Source organism: Saccopteryx leptura, chromosome 2, assembly GCF_036850995.1.
Source record: "Saccopteryx leptura isolate mSacLep1 chromosome 2, mSacLep1_pri_phased_curated, whole genome shotgun sequence".
Taxonomy (NCBI): Eukaryota; Metazoa; Chordata; class Mammalia; order Chiroptera; family Emballonuridae; genus Saccopteryx; species Saccopteryx leptura.
The window spans coordinates 262,852,420-262,878,289 of record NC_089504.1 but is presented as its reverse complement, the minus strand read 5'-3'; the positions used below and the strand labels follow the sequence as shown (position 1 = coordinate 262,878,289).

Below are 25,870 nucleotides of genomic sequence, written 5' to 3'. Positions count from 1 at the left end.
GCCAGGGCACATAGGAGAAGCGCCCATTTGCTTCTCCACCCCTCCGCCGCGCCTTCCTCTCTGTCTCTCTCTTCCCCTCCTGCAGCCAAGGCTCCATTGGGGCAAAGATGGCCCGGGCGCTCTGTGGCCTCTGCCTCAGGCGCTAGAGTGGCTCTGGTCGCAACATGGCGACACCCAGGATGGGCAGAGCATCGCCCCCTGGTGGGCAGAGCATCGCCCCTGGTGGGCGTGCCGGGTGGATCCCGGTCGGGCGCATGCGGGAGTCTGTCTGACTGTCTCTTCCTGTTTCCAGCTTCAGAAAAATGCAAAAAAAAAAAAAACAAAACAACAACAACAACAAAAGATTGTATTTCTATAATGATGATAACCAACTACCACTCTACAAGTCTGTAAACTTAACCACTTACAAATGCTTTTACTTTCTATCCTCTTTGATGTTTTTGAGTAAGACTGGGCTACTTTTCTAACATTGCAATTACTTTCCAGATGACTTTTTCTAAATAAGGATTTTTTTCTATTTGATTAAAACAAGTGTTTTAGCTTCATTTATGGAAAGATGTATGCTAATCTCCTAAATAATGTTTTAAGGAATCTAAAACACTATTAAACCTCTGGATTAAGGATTTTTCAAATTCTAATAAAATCTCACCCAAGCTATAAAATGTTTTTTCTTATTTAAAATTTTTTAATTAAAGCTTATTTAATTTTACATTTCATATAATACTAACATTAAAATATTAATTATAATGTTCAAAATGTTTGTTTTAGTTTCTCTTTTACATGGAAAGCCTACCATTTCTCCCCAGATACAGATTTTAAAAGATAAGTTTCTTCAAACAGTAGTGTGACACTGAGGTGAAATATTCTACATCAGATGTTCAGAAACTTAGGCCTACTGATCAAAATTAAGTAATACAGACCAACCTGGCTCATAGAAAGTAAACTTCAAAAAGCATGACACATTTTTAAAGAAAAGCATATTAAATCACGTAAGATTCACCAGCCCAACTATTTCAGCTAAACTATACTAACACAGGTTAAATAAAGCAGTTTTCTTAATGAATGAAATGATCTACTCAGAAAACATTACAAAAGTAATATTAACTATGTACCCAAAGTACACCTTTAATTTTCAGTTCACAAAAGACATCACCACAATTAATTTATATTGCCCAATTCTTTTTTTCATAAAACCCACACAATCAGGGGTTTAAAATAAGTAAATCTGAGAAATCTACTAAGTCTCTAAGATGGCTAGCCATAGCCTGACCAGGCGGTGGCGCAGTGGCTAGAGTGTCAGACTGGGATGCCGAGGACCCAGGTTCGAGACCCGAGGTCGCCAGCTTGAGCACAAAAGCTCACCAGTTTGGACCCAAGGTTGCTGGCTTGAGCAAGGGGTTACTTGGGTTACTTGGGTTACTTGGCCTGCTGAAGGCCCGTGGTCAAGGCATATATGAGAAAGCAATCAATGAACAACTAAGGTGTCGCAATGCGCAACGAAAAACTAATGACTGATGCTTCTCATCGCTCCGTCCCTGTCTATCCCTCTCTCTGACTCTGTCTCTGTAAAAAAAAAAAAAAAAAAAAAAAGATGGCTAGCCATAGAAGAGATAAAAAATTTCTTTATTAAGAAGGCAGCAGCACCAAAACTCTCTTGAAGTGGTTTATAGAAATAGAAAACTGTTCTAGCTCTCTGGGTAACCAGTTTTCTGCAGCACAACTTCAGGGAATTAATCATAGGAGAGATAACCGTTCGGGTGTCTAACACCTCCTTAGAAAGTAGAGCCAGGAGATCAGAAAGAAGGAGCAAGAGACAGCAAATGTACAACTAGAAGTTATCAAAACGAATGATTTATATGAATACAAACAAACCATTAAAAATTCATAGATTAAGCAGGGATTCCAATAATCAGAATAGTTAGGTTTTTTCTAAATTCAAACTAATAATTAACAAAAGCACTAAAAATACTCACTCTAAGAGAGATCGCCTTACAACAAAAATCTTCCCATGTTCTGGAGGTGCTCTCAGATCTCTGGGAAGAGTAAAAATTACAACAAAAATATAAGTATTTCAAGTATTAGAAGAAAGTTAAACCTAAGAATAAAAGATTACCAACTACAGCAGATAAAGTCAACTGCCTTCTCACTGGGATCCAAGTACTGTGATTCCTTCTAAACATCCCTAAGGTCATAGACAGGCCCCAGCCACCCTTACTCCAGTTCACATACTGTTAGTGGTCTGTCCTTGAAAATGCACTGATATTTACAATACCCTCTGTAATGTCAAAGGACTTCTGACAATCCCCAACAGCCTCCCGATCTTAAAGACTGCCTCCAGTTCTGAAAATCTGTTAACATCTAGCACAATCATATTCTTTTGGGCTTCCTGCCGGGCAGTCAGCACTTCCATTGACTATCCTGGTTAAAACTGTCCTCCAGAACAGGAGGGACTGACAGAGACCACAGAGGCATAAAACTAAGGACAGCACAGAATGGCAAATGAGCAGCACACACTGGTCTTTGATTTTGATAGTCTTCCCTCCATGCTCTGGATGACTGACCAATCAGAAAAACACTTCCTAATGCACTGTACTTTATAACAAGTACTGGAGAAAGAATAACTGAGAGGCAGCATAATTAGTATGATTTTGTCAAGAGCATGGACTCTGGATTCAAATCCTGGAATCCTGAACAACATTTAACCGCTCTGTGCTTCAGTTTCCTAATTTGTTAATAGGCAGGGAGTTAGAGTACCTGCCTCACAGGGTTGTTGTTTGGTTTAAATGAAAAGCACTCAATGTCAGCATAGTCTTAAATGAAGTATCACGTTTCTTAGAATCCACATATTAGGATGAAGAAACTCACCCTTCTAGTGGTTAAATAACTTGCTCAAAGCAACACACAGTAAATGAAAAGTCATTCCAGGGCGTGAATCCAGGCACCACCTTACGGTAGTCCACATCCTGTCCACTGAGCTATGAAGAGTAGATGACTGCATAAAGGTAAGTAATATTCATACTTACTTAGCTCTATGGTTGTTCTCTCCTTCAAGAACAGAAAAGGTTGTGAGAGCACACCCACCATTGTCTAGGGATGCTGATTTTTCAATGAGATTGGTCACAAAATCGTCAAAGTGAGTGCCTACTTCCTTCATAAAATATGGTTTTAATTCCTAGAATTTTAAAACAAATAAAGGAAAACATTAGAACTAACAATGCATATTGGTTATTATTAACATTTTTCTAAAGGGTTTTCTCTTCAACAGAGGAGTAACAAAAAAAATCCATTTTAGGTGAATTCACAGGAGTAAAAACAGAAAAATGATTTCTATAACTGATGTGTAGTTTCAGAAATGGCTAATAAAAAAGCAACATGATAGTTTATGTCTTTTTAAAAATTATATCATTTTAGCCCTGGGTGGTTGGCACAGCAGTAGAGTGTCAACCTGGCATGTGGAAGTCCCAGGTTTGAGTCCCAGTCAGGGAACAAAAGGGAGGTGACCATCTGCTTCTTCATCCCTCTCCCTCTCTCTCCTCCTCCCACAGCCATGACTCAATTGATTCAAGTGCATCAGCCCCAGGTGTTGAGGGTGGCTCCATGGAGTCTCCACCTCAGGTGCTAAAAATAGCTCGGTTGCAAGCATGACCCCAGATGGGCAGAGCATCGGCTACAGTTGGGGGTTGCCAGGTGGGTCTTGGCTGGAGCGCATGTGGGACTCTGTCTGCCTCCTCTCCTCTCACTTGGAAAAAGAAGAAAAAAAATAAAAATTTAAAAAGTATTATTATGTAATTAATTAATTAAGCAACCCCTCACCCAAGTACCCACTTTTTATATTTTAGATCATGTCATTACCAACATTTATTTGATAATGTTTATTCCTAACTCCAAAGCTATAAGTTTATCTAAACCTATCACATATTTTAAAGCATAAAATTGTTATACGTTTTGGTCCCAGACTATCTTTAATATCCAGTTTCTGAAAAGTATGAAGCAAAAAATATTTCTTTAGATTATAACAGCCTACCTACTGTGGATGCTCAAATCATAAATGTTGGTATTTTTAAATTGGCAGGACTCATCTACATAAAAAAGTGTTATTTACTAATTCTTCAATAAAAAAATGCTCTTTCCTTTACTAAATTATTTAGGTTAAACCGAAAATATTTGAAGTAGCATTTTCTAGGTTCCATTATAAGAGCTTGACTATGTCCTTTAAAGATAAAGCCAAAAATATCAATGTACCTAATGGATCTATATATGAAGGCTTTTCAAACTGCTCTGTCTCCCCACGGTTCTCAAATGCCTACTGGGGTCCAGGAAGTGAGAATACCCTAAGGTCCCACCTTTCACGAGACAGCTGATGGAGATGGGAAATACAAGATATACATGTATAAACAATACAGGGAAGAGTGTCACCAGAGCAATACAACCATCAATGAAGCCTCAAAGAACATATAATAGTTCAGCAAACAAAGAAATAAGGATCAGATGATACAAAATTTCTTTTTGAGCTGGGAGCTGAGCTGAAACCCTGAGGAATTAATAGGACTTAATTTTAAGTGAAAAGTGGCAGAAAACTATGTGATAAAAAGCACAGAGCTAGGAAAGAACCAGCCAAAACAGAAAATGTAAATGATGTTGGCTGGTATCAAGGACAAAATATGTATGTTCCCTGGAAGAAAAAGTTTTTACAAAACTATTTTTTTATATTAAGGTTATCTAATAGTACTTTATTTTAGTTCTTTTTGCTGTTCCATTTCAATTACATGTTATCTTCATTCTGAAATTTTTCAATACGGTGTTCCTAACCAAAAACAAAACAAACCCCTTCTGCAAATAACACGAAGAAAAAAAGTTCTTTTCTCATTTAATCTCTACAATTGAACTAATAATAGGGGTTTTTTTCCAGCTACAAAAATGTTCTCCCATGTAGAAATACATTAAAAGAGAAGGGAAAGAATTCATTCATTCCACTACGCGGTGGGTGCTGGATGCTGGGTACTGTTCTGGGCGCTGGAGATAAAACAGTGAACAAAATCAAGTTCCTGCACTTATGGAACTTACAGGGCATACAGTATGCCAGGTGGTGTTATGCAAAGATAAAACACAGCGAGGCAGGGAGGGGGGTTATTCTTTGTAGCGAGGTCATGAAAAGTCTGAAGATTACATGACATTTGAGAAGATGTGAAGAAGGTTAAGAGGGAAAAGATATCTGTGGAAAAGTACTAAGAAAGAAGCGTGAATGTAAAAAGCCCTGAAGCAGGAACACCCTTGGCACATTCCATAATAGCAAGAAGCAGGACTTCAGAGCAAAACAGTGGCAAGAAGTGAGGTCGGGAAAGTGGGGTGGCAGAAAGGGGTCTAGTAAGGTCTTAACACTTTACCTTTTACTCCGATCAAGCAGCCCATTGATATTTTACTCAACAGTTAAAAAGAAGCCGGGAATCTTGAGGTGTGATAAAGGGAGGAAAACCATTTCTTTGAGCTAGGCTTCCTCATACTCTGGAACTGGTCTACTTGTTAGGTAGACCAGGAGCATGAAATAAAACCATAATGAATGTTCTATAAATGTCAGTAAAAGCGCTAAAATCAGGTCCTGATTAACTCAAGTTAAAAAGAGTATTCAGTCCCTGATGGTACATGGTCTCGTGCATTATTTACTAGTTGCCCACAGATGAGCCTTTGCCATACATTCCAAAGCACTTGAAACTTCTATATAGTTAGTTACATAGGAAAACCTACCCTCATTCTTCTTAACTGTACCCTTTTCTTTTCTCCTTCCTCCTATTTCTTTCCTTTCCCCTCATGCTCTAGCACTCCTACCTTTTCTTCTTTTACAGTCATCCCACAAAGAAGGGTATCCCTTGTTATCCCAACTCACGATCTGATCTCAGGGATCAGAGAGATCTGGATAACAAAGAGTGCTTCTATTATTCAGCACCTATGGTGGTGAACAAGATACACATAGCCTGCTCTTACGGAGCTCACTGTCTATCAATGAGAAAAGACATAAATAATTAATGGTGCAGCAAATGCCACAAAGAACAGTTCAGAGTTATAGGACAACAAAAGAAAAAAAAAAAAGATACATAAAAAACAGGCATCTCAGCAGCCTGAGGGCTAGTACAAGGTGGTAACAGATGCTGAGTCTCCTTGCAACTTTCTTTCACAACCTCCCTCCCCCTGTGACCCCAACCTCTGACACCACACACAGTGCAGACCACTGCTAGCGTATGCGGAGCCATAATGGTCCCTATTTTAATATTCATTCATGTCTTTCTTTCCTGCAGTAAAAGTTATACATGAGTAGTACATAAATCCTACTTGAGCTATTACAATACTAAGGAAAAAGATGTGTTTAGTTCTAATATTAAAAGCCCAAAACAAACAAAAAAACCCACAGAAACACACAGCACAGCACTTGACATAGTTATCACACTACAGACACTTGCAGCTCCAACCCCTCCACAGTCAGGACTCACCTCTGATGGCAGAAACAAAACAATGTGCAACAAAAACCGCGGTGTAAGCCAATTCTGTCATTTACGCTGCTACTATTAAAAGGGAACTATTCAGTCCACCCCTTTCCTATACATAGCATTACACTAACCAGGAGCCTAATGCCATTTTCCAACACCTTTCCCCTCCTTCTTGGAGGAACTAAAGTTGATAGCAGCTGTTGCCAGCGGGAGATAAGGAAGAACGCTGTGACACCATTAGGTTTCCTCAACCGCCTCCTTTTGTGTGACCAGATACTGCTGAAAATGAAGCAGGAATGTAGGCAAATACAGCACAAGAAAACACTCCACTCTGCCTTCTTCTGAGTCCTTCAGTAACATAAAACTGGCCTCAATTAAAACTTCAGAACGAGAGGAAAATAAATCTGAGTAATGTCTAAGATTAGTAACCTAAAAAGGAGGTGGAAGGTGACAGGCTTTCTAATTTGCTTAATTTCCCAATCTCATCTCTATTAATATTAATTTCAGCCAGCCCATGGACTATCCCTGCACCACGACAGACGAACAGAAGGACAACGGAAGGAAGATAGCAAGCAGTTAATGAGAAATTAGAAAAGCAGGTGTTTAGATAGTCTATTAAACAGAATCACTATATTTTAGAACTCAAAGAAACCTCATTTTTAAAAAATAAGCAGCCAAAGTAGGTAACTGCGAAGACTCTAAGAACGAGGAACAACAAAGACAGTAAAGGCACATGAGTGACCAGAGAGGAAGCCAGACAAACAGGGTGTAGAGACCAGATCATGACAGACCTTTAAGCCATTTTAAGAATTTGTCATTTTACCCTAAGGGCAACTGGAAAGCAGTGTTTTAAGCACAAGGGTTACAAACATGTTCAGACTTGCATTTTAGGAAGATAACTCTTCTAAAAAGAGTTCCAAGCAGAGGTTACTTTGGAATGAATCTCAAAAGGAGAAAAGAGCAGTGTTACTTATGAACAGATAAAAATATCCTTTCAAAGGCACAGAGGCATGAAAAAATAAATTTAAAAGTAGGCTGAAAGAAACACACAGTAAAAATGTATACTCTGAATACATAGTATAGAAATTATACTCGTGATTCCACAAGGCCGTTTTGCTAGTTCATAAATGACTTGTTCCTCTGAATCACTGTCTGACTCTGCACAGAGAACCTTTCAAGCTCACAGTGGCATGGAACCAGAAACCTGACCTTCTTAGGCAAAACACATAGCACAGTAGAACAGGTAACACAGTGTTTAGGTCTTAGACTGAATTGCATCTTACTCCTTCCCTTCCTCGCACTTAAAACTATTTAAATTTATATATTTCTATTTCTTGGAGTCTTAATGTCTGCTGCCCGCACCTGACTTTAAACGCCAGGTCTTCTTGTTAACTGCTGTATACCCAGCTCTCTACAAAGCACCTGGAAAGATTGCACAGGTGTTAAATGTATTTCCGAACAGATTTTGAAACCAACCCCTGGCACTAAAACTCCTGTTCATACCACTACTGGCTTATTCAGTGTCTATTATAAAGCAGACAGTAGTTATCTAAAAAATAAAACTACCTAGTCTTGATTTCTTTCTAAGAGCTATGAATGGAAAGGAAATAAAAATCACTATTGTTTTTATTGGTGGTAATGGCTATTATTTATTGAATGACTTCATGCTAGATACTGTCTTAGGAGCTTTTATATATCATTTCTAGTCTTGAAACAATCTTTGAAGTAGGCAATATAATTCCTTTTACATATGGGACAGCTAGGCTTGAACAAGTCAAGTGATGTGACCTGCACAAGATCACTGAACTTGTAAACTATACAACCAGGATCAGAACCCTGGTCTATGACTTTAGGAGTTCACATTACATTATACTGTTTTCCACTATACTTCACTTGAAATATTTTCTTAGGATTAGCACCATAAGCCAAAAAAGCAAAACGTGCCTGACCAGGTGGTGGCGCAGTGGATAGAGCATCGGACTGGGATGCAGAGGACCCAGGTTCGAGACCCTGAGGTCGCCAGCTTGAGCACGGGCTCATCTGGTTTGAACAAAATCCCACCAGCTTGAACTCAAGGTTGCTGGCTTGAGCAAGGGATTACTCGGTCTGCTGAAGGCCCGCGGTCAAGGCATATGTGAGGAAGCAATCAATGAACAACTAAGGTTTTGCAACGCACAGTGAAAAGCTAATGATTGATGCTTCTCATCTCTTTCCGTTCCTTTCTGTCCCTGTCTATCCCTCTCTCTGACTCACTCTCAGTCTCTGTAAAAAAAAAAAAAAAAAAAAAAAAAAAGCAAACCCTCAAAAGTCAATGATGTCTACGTAGTCTGAAAATCACAGGTTATCTAATAAAAAGGTGTTATTTAGCTTAATCCTATGGCAAATATTTTATTTAAAAATATCAATGTAGAAGAGATTTATAGTCCTAAACAGTGCATTGTAATAAACTCCTCTTCCATATTTAGAAGAAAAAGAAAAGTTGTTTGGCTCTAACTCTTAAACATAACTATTGCACAATTCTTAATACAGGAAGTCAAAGGTTCAAGATAAAGCAGCAATTAATTAAATCAGAGCTCTGAATTATAATCTCTTTTTATTGAAAATAAAATTCGTACTGGTCTGTCTTTCAATCTAAAGTAGATTCTAATATTCTTCATATCATATTTTTATCAGTCTAATGAGCCAGAACACATTTATTTATCTTAAACCACTTAGCTGGTTCTCTCATCTTAACCATCCAAATGGTGTATTGCACTGTTCCGCGTCATCTTTACCTATCTGCTTCACTTCTTTATTAGCCATTGTTAAATACTAGGAACCAGAAAGTAGTTAGTCCTAGTAGTTAACAAATAGTAAGAATTTCTGGAAAGAAAATACTTAGACTTATCTCTCCAGCAGTCTGCCAATAAATCAAACAGACTGGTACTAATTAAAACATTTTTAGAAGAGGCTATTCAAATGAGTGACAATCATTAAGAGAAGCCCTCATTTGCTGATATGCTGAGTCTCACTCATTACAGTTTGCTCATTTAATGGCTGGGCAATAGCATAAGGTATTGATGTGAAAAACAATACTTGAAATACTATGTAAGAAGCAAAGGAAGGGGCCCTGGCTGAGTAGCTCAGCTGGTTAGAGCATTGTCCCAACAGGTCAAGGTTGTGGACTCGATCCCCAGTCAGAGCACATAAAAGAATCAATCAATGACGACATGAATAAGTGGAACAACAAATTGATGTTTCTCTCTCTCTCTCTGCCTCTCTCCCTTCCTCTCTAAAAATAAACTAAAAAAATTTTAAGCAAAAGAAGTATGTTGCAACAACTATGTATTTTTAAGAAATAGGAAGTGATTTTTCACCCATTAAATTTTCACATTATACCTAACATTTCCTCTACAAAATTGTGTACGTTAATAAAAGTCCTATAAATATTGGTAGTAAAGACACTCCTTTTTTTCTTCCCAACATATGCACTTTCCTCTGGAAAGTGTACTCAAAGGTGAGGACAAGCCCCTGGAGTTCCGGCCAGGGGTGCACAATACAGGCACTGCCCTTCTCACCAAAATCCAATTCTTTCTCTCTCGTAAATCTGACACTCTGAGCTTAGAAAGCACTGGGGGGGGGGGGGGGGGAGAAAGTATAACTGGAAACCTCATTAATTGAAAATTTCAGATATACCTGAACTCTGGTTACTAAAATCCTTTCCCTTCCCAAATCCTGAGTGTCCAACTTCTCCAGCATTCTATGGGATACACTAGCATCAAATACGCTTAAATAAGCCAAAGTTAAGTTTCTGTTATTTGCAACTAAGAGAGAAAAAAGTGAAGTAACATATTGTTAAAACAAAGCTGATTTATCTATTAACGTAAGTTGGTTGGAACTTAATCATTTGAATCTCCCTTGGACTGTTCCAAGGCCTTTGATGTCTTGTTACAACACACTGCTAAGGATTTCACAAGGTCATGGGTCAGGGTTACACAATGCTTTACGACCCCATTAGCACTAGCTTTTTTTTTTTTTTTTTTTTTTTTTTTTAATTTAAGCTCTTAAAACTTTTGTATTAAAACATTTAGACCTAGAAGTGGCCTTAAGAGATTCAATCAATTCAATCTACTATGTATTGTCATAACCTTTCTCATTCCTCTTCCCTTCAGCCCAAAGAGCTTGCTCGGTACTTGACAATCTTCTTCATAGCCTTCCTTACTACAAACTCCTCTATCTATACATCTAAATTTTCAGAGGTTTTTGTAGGTTTCCAGATTTAGCAAATAAAAATATAGGAACACCCAGTTAGATCTGATACATAACAAATAACTTTTTTAGTCTCTCTCAAATATTGCATGATGACTAAAAACTACTTGTTTATCTGAAATTAAAATTAAATTAGGCATACTATATTGAAATTCAAATTAAACTAGGCATACTATATTGAAATTCAAATTTAACTAGGCATACTATATTTTATCTAGCTCCAGTTCTGTGGGGCTGTAAGAGCTGCCCAATAAGAACCAACAAAGTGATTGGCTGTTTGGAACTTTCAGTCCCATCCCTACCTCCATAAAAACCCAGGGGCCAGCCTGGTAGCCCTCCTGTTAGGATCCCAGAATGCTTTCACTTGGCTGGCCCCAGGCTCCCTAAGGACAGGCACTCCTTTGTTCAGGACCTCACCCTATGTATCTCTTCATCTGGCGGCTGATTCTTATCCTTGTAATAAACCAGTAATCTAGTGTGTGAACAGGGTTTCCTAAATTCCCGGAGCCATTCTGGCAAATTAATCAGACCAAGGAACGTCTGGTTTATAGCCAGTGGGTCAGAAGTACAGGTGACAACCTGGACTTGCACTGGCATCCTGGGTCGCTGAAACCTCTAATCTGCAGCCAGATGTCAGAAGCACAAGTCTGTAACCTGGGCTTTCTTCCATGGCTGAAGGGAAGGGCAGTCTTGTGGGACTGAGCCCTTTACCTGCAGAATCTGGTAGACAGGTAGACAGCATCAGAACTGCGTTCAATTCCTGTGACACCCTTGCTGGCATCCAAGAATTGCGTATTGGTGTGGAGGGAACCCATGCTCCCATATTAGAATTGGGTCCAAGAACCCTATACAAACATGATGCTAAAAAATATCTATATTTGTTATTCTGAATAAATGCATATGTGCACACATTCACATGTAACTAAACTAACAGATAAAAACATTGCTATTTCACCTACACATTGGATATTTAGATATATTCACGTTGGCCAATAAATTCTGGAAGTAATCTCAGAATAAAGGGAGGCTGCCTTGGATCTGAAGTCAACTTACATTCAAGCATACACAGTATTAGATTATAGATTAAGAAACTGTTCTTTGTCCTCCAGAATTTCCTGAGGACACTGCTCAACTCTGACTTGCAGAACTGTTTAACTGGCTTGAAATAGCTCCATATTGCTGTTTTTGAGTTGATATTTCTCTATATCTCTAACAGGGAATCTGCTTCTAAATTCAGATTCAACATTCACTGGAAGCCTATTCACAAAGCACTTACACAGACATTCATATAGAGAGTCGACTCGAACATGGTTCACTAAAACCAAGTTTTTCTGGTAAAAGTCAGAAAAATGACAGTGATGGATGGTACAGAAAAAGGTAACCTGGTTCTTACATAGGTTGCCAAGGTGACAGAACCTTATGTTTCTGTTCCAGAGCAGGACAATGTCAACTTACAAGAAAGGTAAATAATTCTTTAAGCAATTAAACATTAAAATTTTACTTAAAACTCTTTACCTTAACACTACAATTTCTTTTCGCAAAGAGGGAGTTACTTACCTCTGCCTCTGCCGTCAACTGTTTCTTCTTTGCTATCAACTGTTTTATGTCAACCCGGCCTAAGGGGGGATAAAAATGTAACTTTAAGTTGATGGATATAGCCACCTACCAGCAGCATTTAAATCATGAAGTTGAAAAACAAGCAGAAAAGGATGACTATGTAAAATACAGTACAACTTCAAAACATGAAGTTCCTGAAAATTAATATGGGTGTATAAACAGAAGGAAATTCACACATAAAAATGCTAAGTAGAAAAAACAATACTATATGTACACACAGTCGTTACAACTATATTAATCATATGATATGAGAAGATACAATTCTGACGACATGGGAAATTAGATTCTCTGAATTAATCCTGCAAGCAACTGTGACTAATAATATGCACAAGCAACATTATTCAAAATTAAAAATAAAAAAAATTTGTTTTTCACTGCAAAGGACAGAACATCATCAAGAAAAAAAAAAGACAAGCCATAGAATGAAAAAAATATTTGCAAATATGATCAGGAACTTGTATGCACAATATATAAAGAACTCTTACAACTCAATAATAAGACAAACAATCCAATTTAAATATAGGCAAAGTATCTAGACATTTTTCCAATAAAGATAAACAAATAGCCAATACCACTTGAAAAGATGCTCACCATCACTGGTCATCAGGGAAGCACAAATCAAAACCACAATGAAATTCACTTCCTACCCACTAGGATGGCTATAATAAAAAACACACAGGATTGTATGATTCCATATACATATATGAAACAGCCAGGGGGAGATGATAAAAATATTCTAAACTTCATTTCATTCTAATTTCCTTGTTCTGAAAGACTCCTTTCTGTGTATCAAGTCACAGTAGTGTAGCTTCCTAATATGGAGGTTGACTAGCTGAGGCATTAATAAACTAATCAATTATTAACCTGACTGGAAAAAATTGATCTTAAAGCTATTAAAATGTTTGTTTTAATAAGAATTTGCTCTGTATGACTCCCATATACACTGTATATTAGGGGTAGTCAACCTTTTTATACCTACTGCCCACTTTTGTATCTCTGTTAGTAGTAAAATTTTCTAACCACCCACTGGCTCCATAGTAATGGTGATTTATAAAGTAGGGAAGTAACCTTACTTTATAAAATTTATAAAGCAGAGTTACAGTAAGTTAAAGCATATAATAATAATTACTTACCAAGTACTTTATGTCGGATTTTCGCTAAGTTTGGCAGAATAAATCTTTATAAAACAACTTACTATAGTTAAATCTATCTTTTTATTTATACTTTGGTTACTCCGCTACCGCCCACCATGAAAGCTGGAACGTCCACTAGTGGGTGGACCAGGTTGACTACCACTGTATTAGACAATGGTTTTATAAATAAAGTTTTTATTTCATAAATAAATGAATACAGAAGTTTCTTCCCTTCAACTCGTTCAGTTACCATGAGGGGATGAGGAAGGAGACATTGTAAAACATTAATTCTCACCAGTTTTACATCACTTCCAAAAGGAATCTTTTAAAAAATAACTGGCTTTGATGAGTCAGGTACTGGAAAGAGGGAGAGTTTTTGCTCACACTTAAGTCTAGCTCTCTGAAGGCCCAATTCAAAATGACATTATAACTATATAAGTGGGAAGAAATGTATTTAAAAAACCAATTCATTTCCTTTCACCTTAAAGTTAACTTCATACAATATTTTTTTTAAAGTTTACTTTCTTGCTACCCAAAAATTAAAAAATGTCATAGTAGCCAAAAGAAAAACGCCCTAAAAACATTAAAATTTAAAAACTATGTAGACATCCAACCATATCATTCAACTCAAGGCTTCTAAGTTTCTAAAACACTGACCCTGAAACAGCGATAAGCCGGGACTGAGGGACACACAAATTCTGAAACACTTGCCTAGGGCTACCAATATCACTAACTGTAACATTAATATCATTAACTGATAATGGATGATAATGGATCATTTACTTACTGATAGTATCTAATTAGGAGACCCAAGAATAAATTCTTACAGAAAGCTACTTTATATTTTGTTTTCTCCTATCCCTCTGATCTCCAAGAAATCAGGCTTGTAACACTTAACATCGTTAAGTACTAGCTAACATTTGTAAAGTCTACATTTAACTGGAATATTTAAATTTCCCTACCTGAAGTATATAAAAATTCCTATTTTAACCTGTTTGGGAAAAAAGGATTATATACTGTACCACACAATATTTATGTTAGATAAAAGTGACCAATTATTGCCCTGTGCTATTATTGTGATACCTTTAATAAAACAAAAATGAGAGCAGGCGGGCCCACACTGAACAGCTCTGGGCTGCTCCTCAAGGCTTTTCACCCAGCTTCCTGAAACAATCCTACATTCGCACTATGACGTCAAATCTACCCCCACCGTTATTCAGAAGGAAAACACAAATGACTCAAGTATTCATTCAATTACATACTCATTCATGAAATAAAAGACACTGAGTACCCAATATATACAGGGCAGTAGGCATGTATTTCAAACACTTCCTTTAGGATCTCAGGAGAAATACACAAACACAGATAATTACAATACACAGATGGGCTGATGGGAGCAGGTGGGTGGAGGAAGCTTTTGCAGAGGAAGTCAATATTTGCTCTGAGTCTCAAATGAAGAATCTTGGTGAACAGGTGCTGGGAAGATTATTTCAGGCAGAGGAAAGAACATGAAGACTTGTAAGGGCTTGGATTCTCTGGGACTTGAACTTGGATCATCAAATGCTCCTTTCCAGGTGCCAGGCTCTTTTTGCTTTGTAATACTACATTTAACTGACTTTTGGCCGAGGACAACTTTTATCTGCTTATTTTCTAAGTTACCAGTACTTTCTAAATCAGTGCTGTCTAATAGAAAATACAATGTGAACCACATGTATCATTCAAATTTCCTAGGATCAACATTAAAAAGTGAAAAGAAACAGGTGAAAATGAGTCTGAAATGTGACATGTATTTTACAATTACAGTGTTTGTTATCTCAATTCAGATTAGCCACATTTCAAGTAATCAACTGGACCATAGTGAACAGTATAGTTCTAGTGACTACCATACTGAACAGTTTAGTGCTAAATCGAGTCAAGAACATTTTTCGGTAGTGGGCCAGAGTATTTTAGGCTTTGCAGCCCGTATGGCCCAGGCACACTACACACATAAATGAATGAGCATGGTTGTGTTTGCCAATTCCTGTCCTAGATGGCTGAATTCGCTGTTAATCTGGCTGACAAACAAAGCTGACATGGATGCACACATTATTTTTCATAATCTAGCATTAAGTATGGTAAACACTGTTGGTGGCTTCACCTTGCTAGAGACTGACTCCAGAATGTACATGAGAATCATTCAGCGTGTGGGCAGCATAAAGATGACCCACCCACACTCAAGCTAGTTTACTAAGAGTTTAAAGAGGGCCTTTTCATAAACATGTGGGCAGAGTTTAAGAAAAACAACAAAGGATGGTGTAGAGTTCTAGGGCTAGTAACAAACCTCAGGAAAACTGTTACCATCCTTAGGCCTGAAAGGGCAAAGAGAAGTCCTTGGAAAGAACTGCTAGACAGGAAGGATGGTGCTACTCAGCGTGGAGAGAACCTACGTTATAAACACTCTCACCTTACTCTCGGCCCTTGGGTCTCCTGGCAATGACCAGAAACCAAAGGGCACAGGAGCCCACTGAGAGAATGCACAAGGTCAGCCTCCCAGGGCACATATTAGGATAGAAAAGAGTAGAGGCAAATGAAGATTGCCGGCATAACATGTAATCTAATTTTGGCCAATGAGACATGAGAAGTTCATTGGGAAATTTCTAGAAAGGTTTCACTGCTTTAATGAGAAACATAGGGAACCAGTTTCTGTTCTTCTGATATTGTTCTTTTCTTCCCAGCATAGAGTTACTACAGTCATTTCTATCCTTCCCTCATCACCACCACCAATGTCCTGGAGCCATGGTGCCACATCTCTGCCCCAGATACTGCCTGCTACCTGCTTTCTCTGATTCCTAATTGCCAGGGACTAATAATGAAGAAAATGGACCCACTATAAACTAATCATGCCATGCCTTAACCAGGCCTTCAATAAAAAATAAAATATTTGTTTTTGCCTCTTGATGAACTTCTGTTATATTCCTCACAAAGAGTTCCAAACTTTTTCCACCTTCTTTAAGTCCCAGCCTATCAAGCCATCTTCAACTGGTCATTTTGTGTACCAACTCCTTAAATGTCTTCTATCTTTTATAATTTTCACTATCTTTAATCGGCTTCTCCACTGTTCCAGTGTCAGAGGATGGGTTACTCCTCTTTTTTAAACTATTGTGCTGGTCCCACCTAAATTCTTTGAGAAACTGTTCAAATTATTCCACCAATTGAGTCATTTACATTGTCCACACTTACATTCAGAGCCAACCTATTCTTTAAAATTCATTTTTGTAATTACATGATATGGATGTCATTAGTGAAACTCAAAATTAAACCTCAAGGTTTACTAACATTTATCAAGTGTTATATATTTATTTAACATTTTAGGAACAAACATATAACTGAACAAAGTTATAACTTTGTAAAATGTATTGCTTAGGATGAAGATTTTTTTGAAAAGATTTTCTTTAAATTATATACTAATAAAAACACGGTACAGAGATAATGTCAAAATTATTAATAACTGAAAATCTGAAACAATGCTGTACAAAAAGCATCCCTTTCCCATGAACTTATGGCCCAACCAGGCTATTCTTTTCCCTTCAATATAAAATGTCCCAGAAGAGTGGTTTACACTCATCATTTTTACTTTCTTACTAGCAATTCACTCCCAAACCTGTTTCTGCAACTCTTTCTGGGATCACTATGGAATCCTAATTTCTGAATACTCATCTTCATTAAAACTGCTATAAAAAACAAACAAACAAACAAACAAACCTGCTACAAATTTCAACATTTATAACTATTTTTCTTTTTTGGGGGGGGGGGGGTGAGAGGAGGAGAGAGAGCGAAGCAGACTTCCACATGCACCCTGACCAAGATCCAGGCAGCAGGCCTGATGCTCAAGTACTAAGCTATTTTTAGCACTTCAGGCTGATACACTCAGACCAACCAAGCTTTCCTCAATGCCCGGGGCCATGCTCTAACCCATAGAGACACTGGCTGCAGGAGGAGAAGAGGGAGAGAAAGGGGAAGGGAAGAGAAGCACACAGTCATTTCTCATGTGTTGCTCTGAACAGGAATCAAACCGGGGATGTCCATATGCCAGGCCAATGCTCTATCTACTGAGACACTGGCCAGGGCCACATTTATGAATTATTTATCATACACCATCTCATTTATTCTTTATAACAACCCAGTAGATAAACAAGAGAGTTGGTTTCATTTCTATTTTTAAAATGAAGAAATTAAGATTCAAAGAAACTAATTAAACATTTTGTCCACAATCCCATGGCCAGTAACTGAATGCTGAAGTGAAAGTAGGGGGTCTTCTGCCCTTTTGTCATGCAACATGCGTTCACAAAAAAGTTAAAAATAAAAACAATCAAGGCCTATGTACAGTGACTAAAAATTCCTAAAGATGACTAAGGAGTTCTAAGCAGTGACTAAAAAACATTTTTTTGTTTCAGTTTTTTTAACAAACATTCTTTGTCTCCTTCTATCAAGTACAGAATTAGCTAATGCGTAGGCATTAACAGCTTTTTATTGCCTGGAAGTGCAAACATTTTAAAATACTGATCATTTTCTAAAAAAACTCCCTGACTAAGCCTTAGAACAGCAATTTTCAACCAGTGCACCACAAGAATTTTTAAAACATGCAGTACTATTTAGTCAGGGGCACTGACCTCTTTTTCTTTAGAGTGTCAAATTAAAAAATGACAACAGTCAACACAACAATAGCTTTCTGGTGTGAATGAATAAAAATTATACCTTTTTCTTTTGTCAGATCGGCCAAAAAAAAACACAAAAACATTTTAGTGTGCTGCAGAATTTTAGTAATTAGTTATGTGTGCCATGAGATGAAAAAGGTTGCAAATCACTGCCTTAGAAGGTCATGCCAGCCTTGCCTTGTCTAGCCCTCTAGAGATATCAGTAATCTAAAAGTGTAAGAAAGTCAGCTTTATGTCCATAGGATGGTGGAATTTAGAAGTATTCCTTGAAAGATTTAATATTTATCTTTAAAACAAAAGGGGAGATAAACAGAGGTCTTCAATCTCTTTACACTTGAGGACTGGTGAAAACAGGAAAATTATTTCGAGGACCACTAAGACAGAAATCACCGAGCATAAGCAAATTTAACTAAGATCATGTGGGCCTATAATTTTCATACAACATCAGGGTGGTTAACTCTTTCGTGGACTGGCATGAAATTTCTGACCAACCAGTCTGCAGAATGGTGGTTTAAGAACACTGGTTTAATCCACCTCTAATCTTTTATTTCTACACTGACCTCAAAAACCTTCCAAAATTCTCAACTAATCACATGTCTGCACAACTGTAAAGAAATGGAATCTGAACTAAAAACAAGGGTTGGTATAAAAATATTTATACAGAAAAGGAGATTTAATAGATAATGTTGAAACAACTGGCTAGCCATTTTGAAAAAGTATAAAATTAGATCCCTCACTTACTATTCAAAATAAATTTCAGATGGATTAAATATTTGAATCTAAAAAACTATGAGTAAAAAATTTGCCTTTCTTTTTCATAATCTTGGATGGTTTCTAACACAAAAACAAATCTAAAAGCAATAAAACATGTTATTATATATATACAAACTAAATGTGACATCATACACAAAGTCATAAAACAACTAGCTAGCTAAAAAATATTCATAGTACATGACAATCAAAAGATTAATTTCCTTAATATAGAACTCCTTAAAAAAAACTGAAAGAAAAATATCATCACCAGATAGGGGGAAATGGACAAAGGATATGGAAAGGGCTTTGAAAGAAAAAAAATAGTCAATAAACATTTTTATATGCTCTACCTCACTCATAATTTATGAGAACAAATTAATGCTGTGTTTTTCGCCCATCAAATTTCAAAAAAACACTGTTAAGATATACTGGCAAGAGTATAGGGTAACAAAATAGATGTAAACTGGTATAACATTTTTAAAAGTAAATTTAATAATATCTAAATTTTAAATGCAAAACCTCTTTAATCCAGAAACTTCACTTTTAAGAAGGTATCCTACAAGTACATTAGCACAAGGAAGCAATGATCCTGTTTCAAGCGTGTTCTCTACAGCACTGTGACAATACTGAAACCCTGGAAACAACCGAAATGCCCATCAATAAGGGATGAGTTAAATAAATTACCAAGCATTTGTGCAACAGAAATACTACAGAGATACTTTTAAAAGAACTACACTTACATATACATATCCTGAATAAAAAGTTGTCTAAGAGGCCCTGGCCAGTTGGCTCAGTGGTAGAGCATCGGCCTGGCATGCAGGAGTCTTGGGTTCGATTCCCAGCCAGGACACACAGGAGAAGCGCCCATCTGCTTCTCCACCCCTCCCCCTCTCCTTCCTCTCTGTCTCTCTCTTCCTCTCCCGCAGCCAAGGCTCCACTGGAGCAAAGTTGGCCCGGGCGCTGAGGATGGCTCTATGGCCTCTGCCTCAGGCGCTAGAATGGCTCTGGTCGCAACAGAGCATCGCCCCCTGGTGGGCAGAGCGTCGACCCCTGGTGGGCGTGCCAGGTGGATCCCGGTTGGGCGCATGCAGGAGTCTGTCTGACTGCCTCCCCAGTTCCAACTTCAGAAAAATACAAAAAAAAAAAAAAAAAGTTGTCTAAGATTTACTAAGTTTAGACAAAGGAAATTGCAGAACATATCCCAAACACAATCCCACATGTAGGAAAAAAAATGATTACTTAAGGAGGATTATTTATTTATGACTTTCTACAGTGTTTGTATTTTTTAATGAGTATATACTCATTAAAATGTACTTTAAATTTAAATATTTACTCTATATTTATATAAATTAATTTTATCTAAATTAAATTATATATAAAATTTATATATCTGTATATATTTATAATATATAAATTGTAAATATATATATAAATTAAATATATAAAATAAATTAAATCTGGACCTGACCAGTTAGCTTAGCAGTAGAGCATCGGCCTGGCATGTGGAAGTCCCAGGTTTGATTCTCAGTCAGGGCACGCAGGAAAGGTGACCATTTGCTTCTCTACCCCTCCCTTCTCTCTCTCTTCCCCTCCTGCAGCCATGGTTCAAATGGTTTGAGCAAGTTGGTCTGGGTGCCAAGGATGGCTCCATGACATCGCCTCAGGCAGTGAAATAGCTCAGCTGCTGAGCGCCGGAGCAGCAGTCCCAGATGGGCAGAGCATTGCTCTGTAGGCGGCTTTCCAGCTGGATCCTGGTTGGGGCACATGCGGGAGTCTGTCTCTCTGCCTCCCTGCCTATCACTTAATAATAAATTTTTAAAATAAAAATAAATAAATAAAATTTATATAAATATATAAATAGTATTTTATATTATTTATTTTATATTATTTCTATTTACTTTAAATTTAAAATTTTATAAGCATATATCAGTAGTTTGTTCTTTAATGAAACCAAAATATCTTGTATTTCTTGAACAAGGAATATCTTATATTTCTTGAACAAGAGGAAAGAGCCCCATTATTTAGCATGAGGACAACAGACTGAGATTTCAAAGGGGTATTATGAGTAATCTACAAAAACAATAAATGGAAATACCAATTACAATTGGTCTATAACTTTTTTAAAACAATAACTATTCTATAATCAAAATAATTCCATAAACTCTATTACTCACCAGAGTTAACTTTGGCTTATTTTCCTTTTATCATCACACCTGTATCAACTGTATGGGTTGCCCATCCAGGGTTTGGCAAACATAGGTTTACAGTTGTGAGTACACAAAACAGTTAATAAAGCTATTGTAATCATCATAACCTGCATGTCTTTTTCCATACAGACAACTATAAAAACCTGCTTCTGCCAACCCTGTATATGCAACAGGAGAATTAGCCTTATTACCATTAAACTTTTAAAGCAGTGTATGATCTTATTTTAAAATCAAAAGAGAATTTGTGGTAGAAATATTAAATAATTTCATGTAGATTATAATTCTTAGTTGATTTATCAGCAGAACACTATAAAGCTAACTTAGAACCTGGAACAGAAGAGCTGTCAGCACCATTAATGAGAAGATAAAATAAAATGTTAATGAACCTAGTGCTATCTATTGTAAACAGTGCTTTCACATTTGCTCTCCTTTGTTCTGCAAGGGGAAATCTAAGCACTGACAAACTGTAAGCCATCCATGTAGGCAGTCAATGATTACATACACAGTAAGTCTGCAAGCCCTACCTTCAGACTTCCTCCTGGCCTTTCCAACACCACTGTCTTCCTATCCATGAAAACAAAACACAAATCTATCTGTACTACTTCCCAACAGTCCTCTCTAAAAGCAAACTTCTATATCTATCATACACTTAATCTATAATCTATACTGTCTTCAACTCCATGCGTTTGCAAACTCATACCTTCTTTTGGCTAGAAAGCCCTCTCCCAGTCTATTCTTCAAAGGCCAAACCAATTCTACTTCTGTGAGACACCTCCTTCCATTCTAAAGAAAGATACCCCTCACCCTGTTGATCTCCTATTCCATTTAGTTACTATAATTTACATAACTCTTATTTATAACATAGGCTGTTTTCTGTTTTAGTGTCTCATTTACCTGAACTACTAGCAAACCTGGTGCACTGCCTGATGCATACACAAATCAAATGAGCTTAATGACACCAGATTAACCTGTCAGCTTGGAAGGCAGGAACCAACTTTAATCTCAGATGAATGAGGTGCATGTGATGCATAATTAAATGACAGCTAAGACCAATTCTTATTCTAAGAGCCTAGAATTCCAAGATTTAACTTTTGATAGTTATTAAAACTAGATTCCAGAATGTTCTTGATAGAACAATGAAAAAAGATTAAGAAACAAAAACTCTTCCCTCAAACACTGTATTCATATGTATTTCTAACAACTACACCATAAAAACACTGTCAGAAAGTGGGTTGTATAATATTTTCCCCATTAAAACATTGTTATAATTTATTATATTCCTGCCCCAGGGCTTGACGACATTCAGAGATAAAACCATAGAGAGAATATCTCATTAGAAACAAAACATATTATAGACCTTCTTTCTTTCAAAATGGTCAAGTTCTGCCTCATGTCCATTATTTAAAACTAAATGTACTCATTATGCCTGGGCAAAATTGTACTCAAATGATTTTTAGCATTTCTCCTAAGATGAATTCTCCTCAAATATATTACACCCCAGAAAAAAAATACTCATTGACTATATTTTGTTAGCCCTCTTAGAATTTAAAACCTCTTCAAATTCTAATTTTTAGCACTTTTTTTTTTAAATTCAGAAAGCTGTCAAAAAAAGTATCAGCTAATATCTTCCATTTCTTTCGACTATCTAATCTTCCTGTAATGAAAACTAAGATATCCAATCTCATTCTTCTGACCTTAAAAGCTATAAAAAGTACTAATAAATATTCAATAACTTTATTTCTGCTGGTAATTATCTCTCATTGTATAAAGCATTTCTCAAGGTAGTGGAATTTTGCATCTCTCAGAATGCCACAGTAGTATACTCAAAAGGTCACATCACCCACCACTGAAAAAAGTCTCAAGTAACAGGCTCCCATATCGTTGCTCGAAGTACAATATTTCTAGAGGACAGTCTGGCAATCCCTACTCAAATCATGATCATGTATACAGAAAACACTACAAAACCCACATATACACTACTAGACCTAAAAAATAAGTTCAGCAAAGTTGCAGGATATACAAAACAAGTTGCATTCTATATGGTAGCAACAAACAATCAGGAAATGAAATTAAAAAAACAATTCCATGTAAAATAGCATCAAAAGGAACACAATACTTAGGAATAATTCAACTAAGGAGTGTAAAACTCTGCCCTGGCCAGATAGCTCAGTTGATAGTGTCAGCCCTAACACAAAGGTGTTCCTATCTCTCTCTCCCTTGCTCTCTCTCTCTAAAATCAATAAACAAATAAAAATTTAAAAGCCCTAACACAAAGGTGTTCCTATCTCTCTCTCCCTTGCTCTCTCTCTAAAATCAATAAACAAATAAAAATTTAAAAATAAAACTTACTGTAAGGCCAGCAGCCGCCATCGTGGCCATTCACATGCAGGTTCGCATTGGATTCGGACAGTCGGTAAAGAAACAAAGGAGCCAAAAGCTGATGGGCTGTCATCTTTAATTCTAGCTTGCACCCGGTGGGCAAGTAAAAATACACACTGGGCTCCAAAACCCAGTCACATTCAGTGCTCACAAAGCCACTGACTTATCCGAGTTTCCTAGAATCAAAGGTTTCTAGCTCACCAGCCTTATTCTCCTCAGTTCCCCATCTCCTTCCTTATCCCAGATACAAACTCTGTACAAACTGGCATCTCACTCAGCACTCCGCCATCTTGGCTGCTTCTCCTGGCCTACTCCACGTGGCCTTTTTCTGCTCTGCTCTCTCATGCTAATCATCCCAGGAACCAAGAGGGCAAACTCCTGTTTTGCCCCCACTTTATACTGTAGCTTCACAACCTCTAATCCAATATACAAAGTAGGGAAGTCTCTAATACAAAGTCACATCTCTGAGGCATGATTGGATTTTACCACCCCACATCAAAAAAGGGTGGGAAAGACTTAATCCCAAAACCAAGCCCCAGGCTACAAGGATTCTGCCTGCCCAAAGAGACACACATTAATATCACCTGGGCAATGGCCTCCACATGGGCAGCGCCACTTTAACGAAGTGAGCATAATACATTTTATCTGCCCAACACTTACATTGTGAAAACTATAAGATTTTGTTAAAAAAATTAAAGAAGATCTAAATAAACTGAAAGAGATCCCATGTGCATGGATTGAGGATTTAATATTGTTAAGATGGTATATTAGTTTCTTGTGCTGCTGTAACAAATTACTACAAACTTGGTGGCTTAAAACAACAGAAATTTATTCTCTTACACATCTGGAGGCTGAACTGAATCAAGGAACAACAGCAAGGCCATACTCCCTCTGGAAGCTCTAAGAATCCAGTCCTTGCTCTTTAGCTTCTGATAGTTGCTAGTATCTCTTAACCTGTGGCCACATCACGCCTATCTTCAAGGTTAGTATCTACAAATCTCCATTCCATCTTCATATCGTCTTCTCTGTGTGTGGTCACATCTCTCTGCCTCCTACTTACGATATATTCAATTGCATTCGGGACCCACTTGGATATTCAAGACAATCTTATTTCAACATTCCCAATTTACTTGTACTTGCAAAGACCCCTCTTCTATTCCCATTTCTTGCCATAAAAAGAAGTATTCACCGGTTTCAAGTTTTAGGACTTTTGAGGGGAGAGGGCATTTTCCAGCCGACTACCTATGACAGTACTCCTGAAACTGATGTGGTATCCACATGCGAAAGACTGAAGTTGAACCCTTACATTATACTAAATGCAAAAATGAACTCAAAATGGATCACTGACCTAAATATAAGATCCCAAACTATAAAACTCCTGGAAAAAAAAATGAGAACAGAATAGGAGAAAACCTTTATGATGCTGGGCTTGGCAATGATTTCCTGGAAAAGACAACGAAAGTATAGGCAACAAATGCAAAAATAGACAAATGGGATCATTTCAAACTTAAAAACTTCTATGCATCAAAGGACATAATCAAGAGAATGAAAAAGGAACCTACAGAATGGGAGATCATATCTGTAAATCAGAAATGTGATAAAGAATTAATTTCCAGAATATAATCCCCACAACTTAACTGAAGAACTCCTATAACAACAAAAAACAATTAACTCAACTAAAAAATGGCCAAAGGACATGAACAGACATTTCTCCAAAGATATACAAATGATACATGAAAAGGTGCTCAACATCACTAATCATCAGTTAAATGCAAATCAACTAAAGTGAGGTGTCACCCCACACCCAGGAGGATGATTGCTGATAAAAAATAGTAACAATAACAAGTGTTGGTAAGGGTGTGCTGAAATTGCAACCTTTATGCACCACTGGAGGGACTGTAAAATGGTGCAGCCACTATGGAAAACAGTATGACAGTTCCTCATAACACTTAAAACTAGAATCACCACACAATCCAGCAATCCCACTTCTGGGTTTTTATTCAAAAGAATAGAAAGCAAAGTCTCAGAGATATTGTACACCTATGTTCATTCATAGCAGCAGCATTATTCACAATAGCCAAGAAGTGGAAGCAATTCGAAAGTCTATCAATGGATGAATAGGTCAAGAAAATGTGACATATGCATAAAATGTGTTATTATTCGGTCTTAAACAAGAAGGAAATCTTGTCACATACTACAACACAGATAAGCCTTGAAGACATGATGCTAAGTGAACTAAGTTGGCAAATATAGTTCCATTTATATGAGGTATCTAAAGTAGTCAAATTCACAGACAGAAAACAGAATGGTGGTTACCAGGAGCTGGGAGAAATGAGGAATTTTTAACTCATATAGTTTCA

The 25,870-nt window shown here is 37.2% G+C and overlaps 1 protein-coding gene across 1 annotated transcript in view; it reads right to left on the bottom strand.

Annotated features, from left to right (window-relative positions):
- Window positions 1-25,870, bottom strand: part of SOAT1 (sterol O-acyltransferase 1) — a 64,948-nt gene that overhangs the window by 22,676 nt on the left and 16,402 nt on the right. The window contains exons 3-5 of the mRNA XM_066361641.1: window positions 12,285-12,343; window positions 3,024-3,172; window positions 1,974-2,033 (exon numbers count right to left, since the gene is read on the bottom strand). Of these exons, the coding sequence (XP_066217738.1) occupies window positions 1,974-2,033; window positions 3,024-3,172; window positions 12,285-12,343 (268 nt within the window). The remainder of the gene's footprint in view (window positions 1-1,973; window positions 2,034-3,023; window positions 3,173-12,284; window positions 12,344-25,870) is intronic.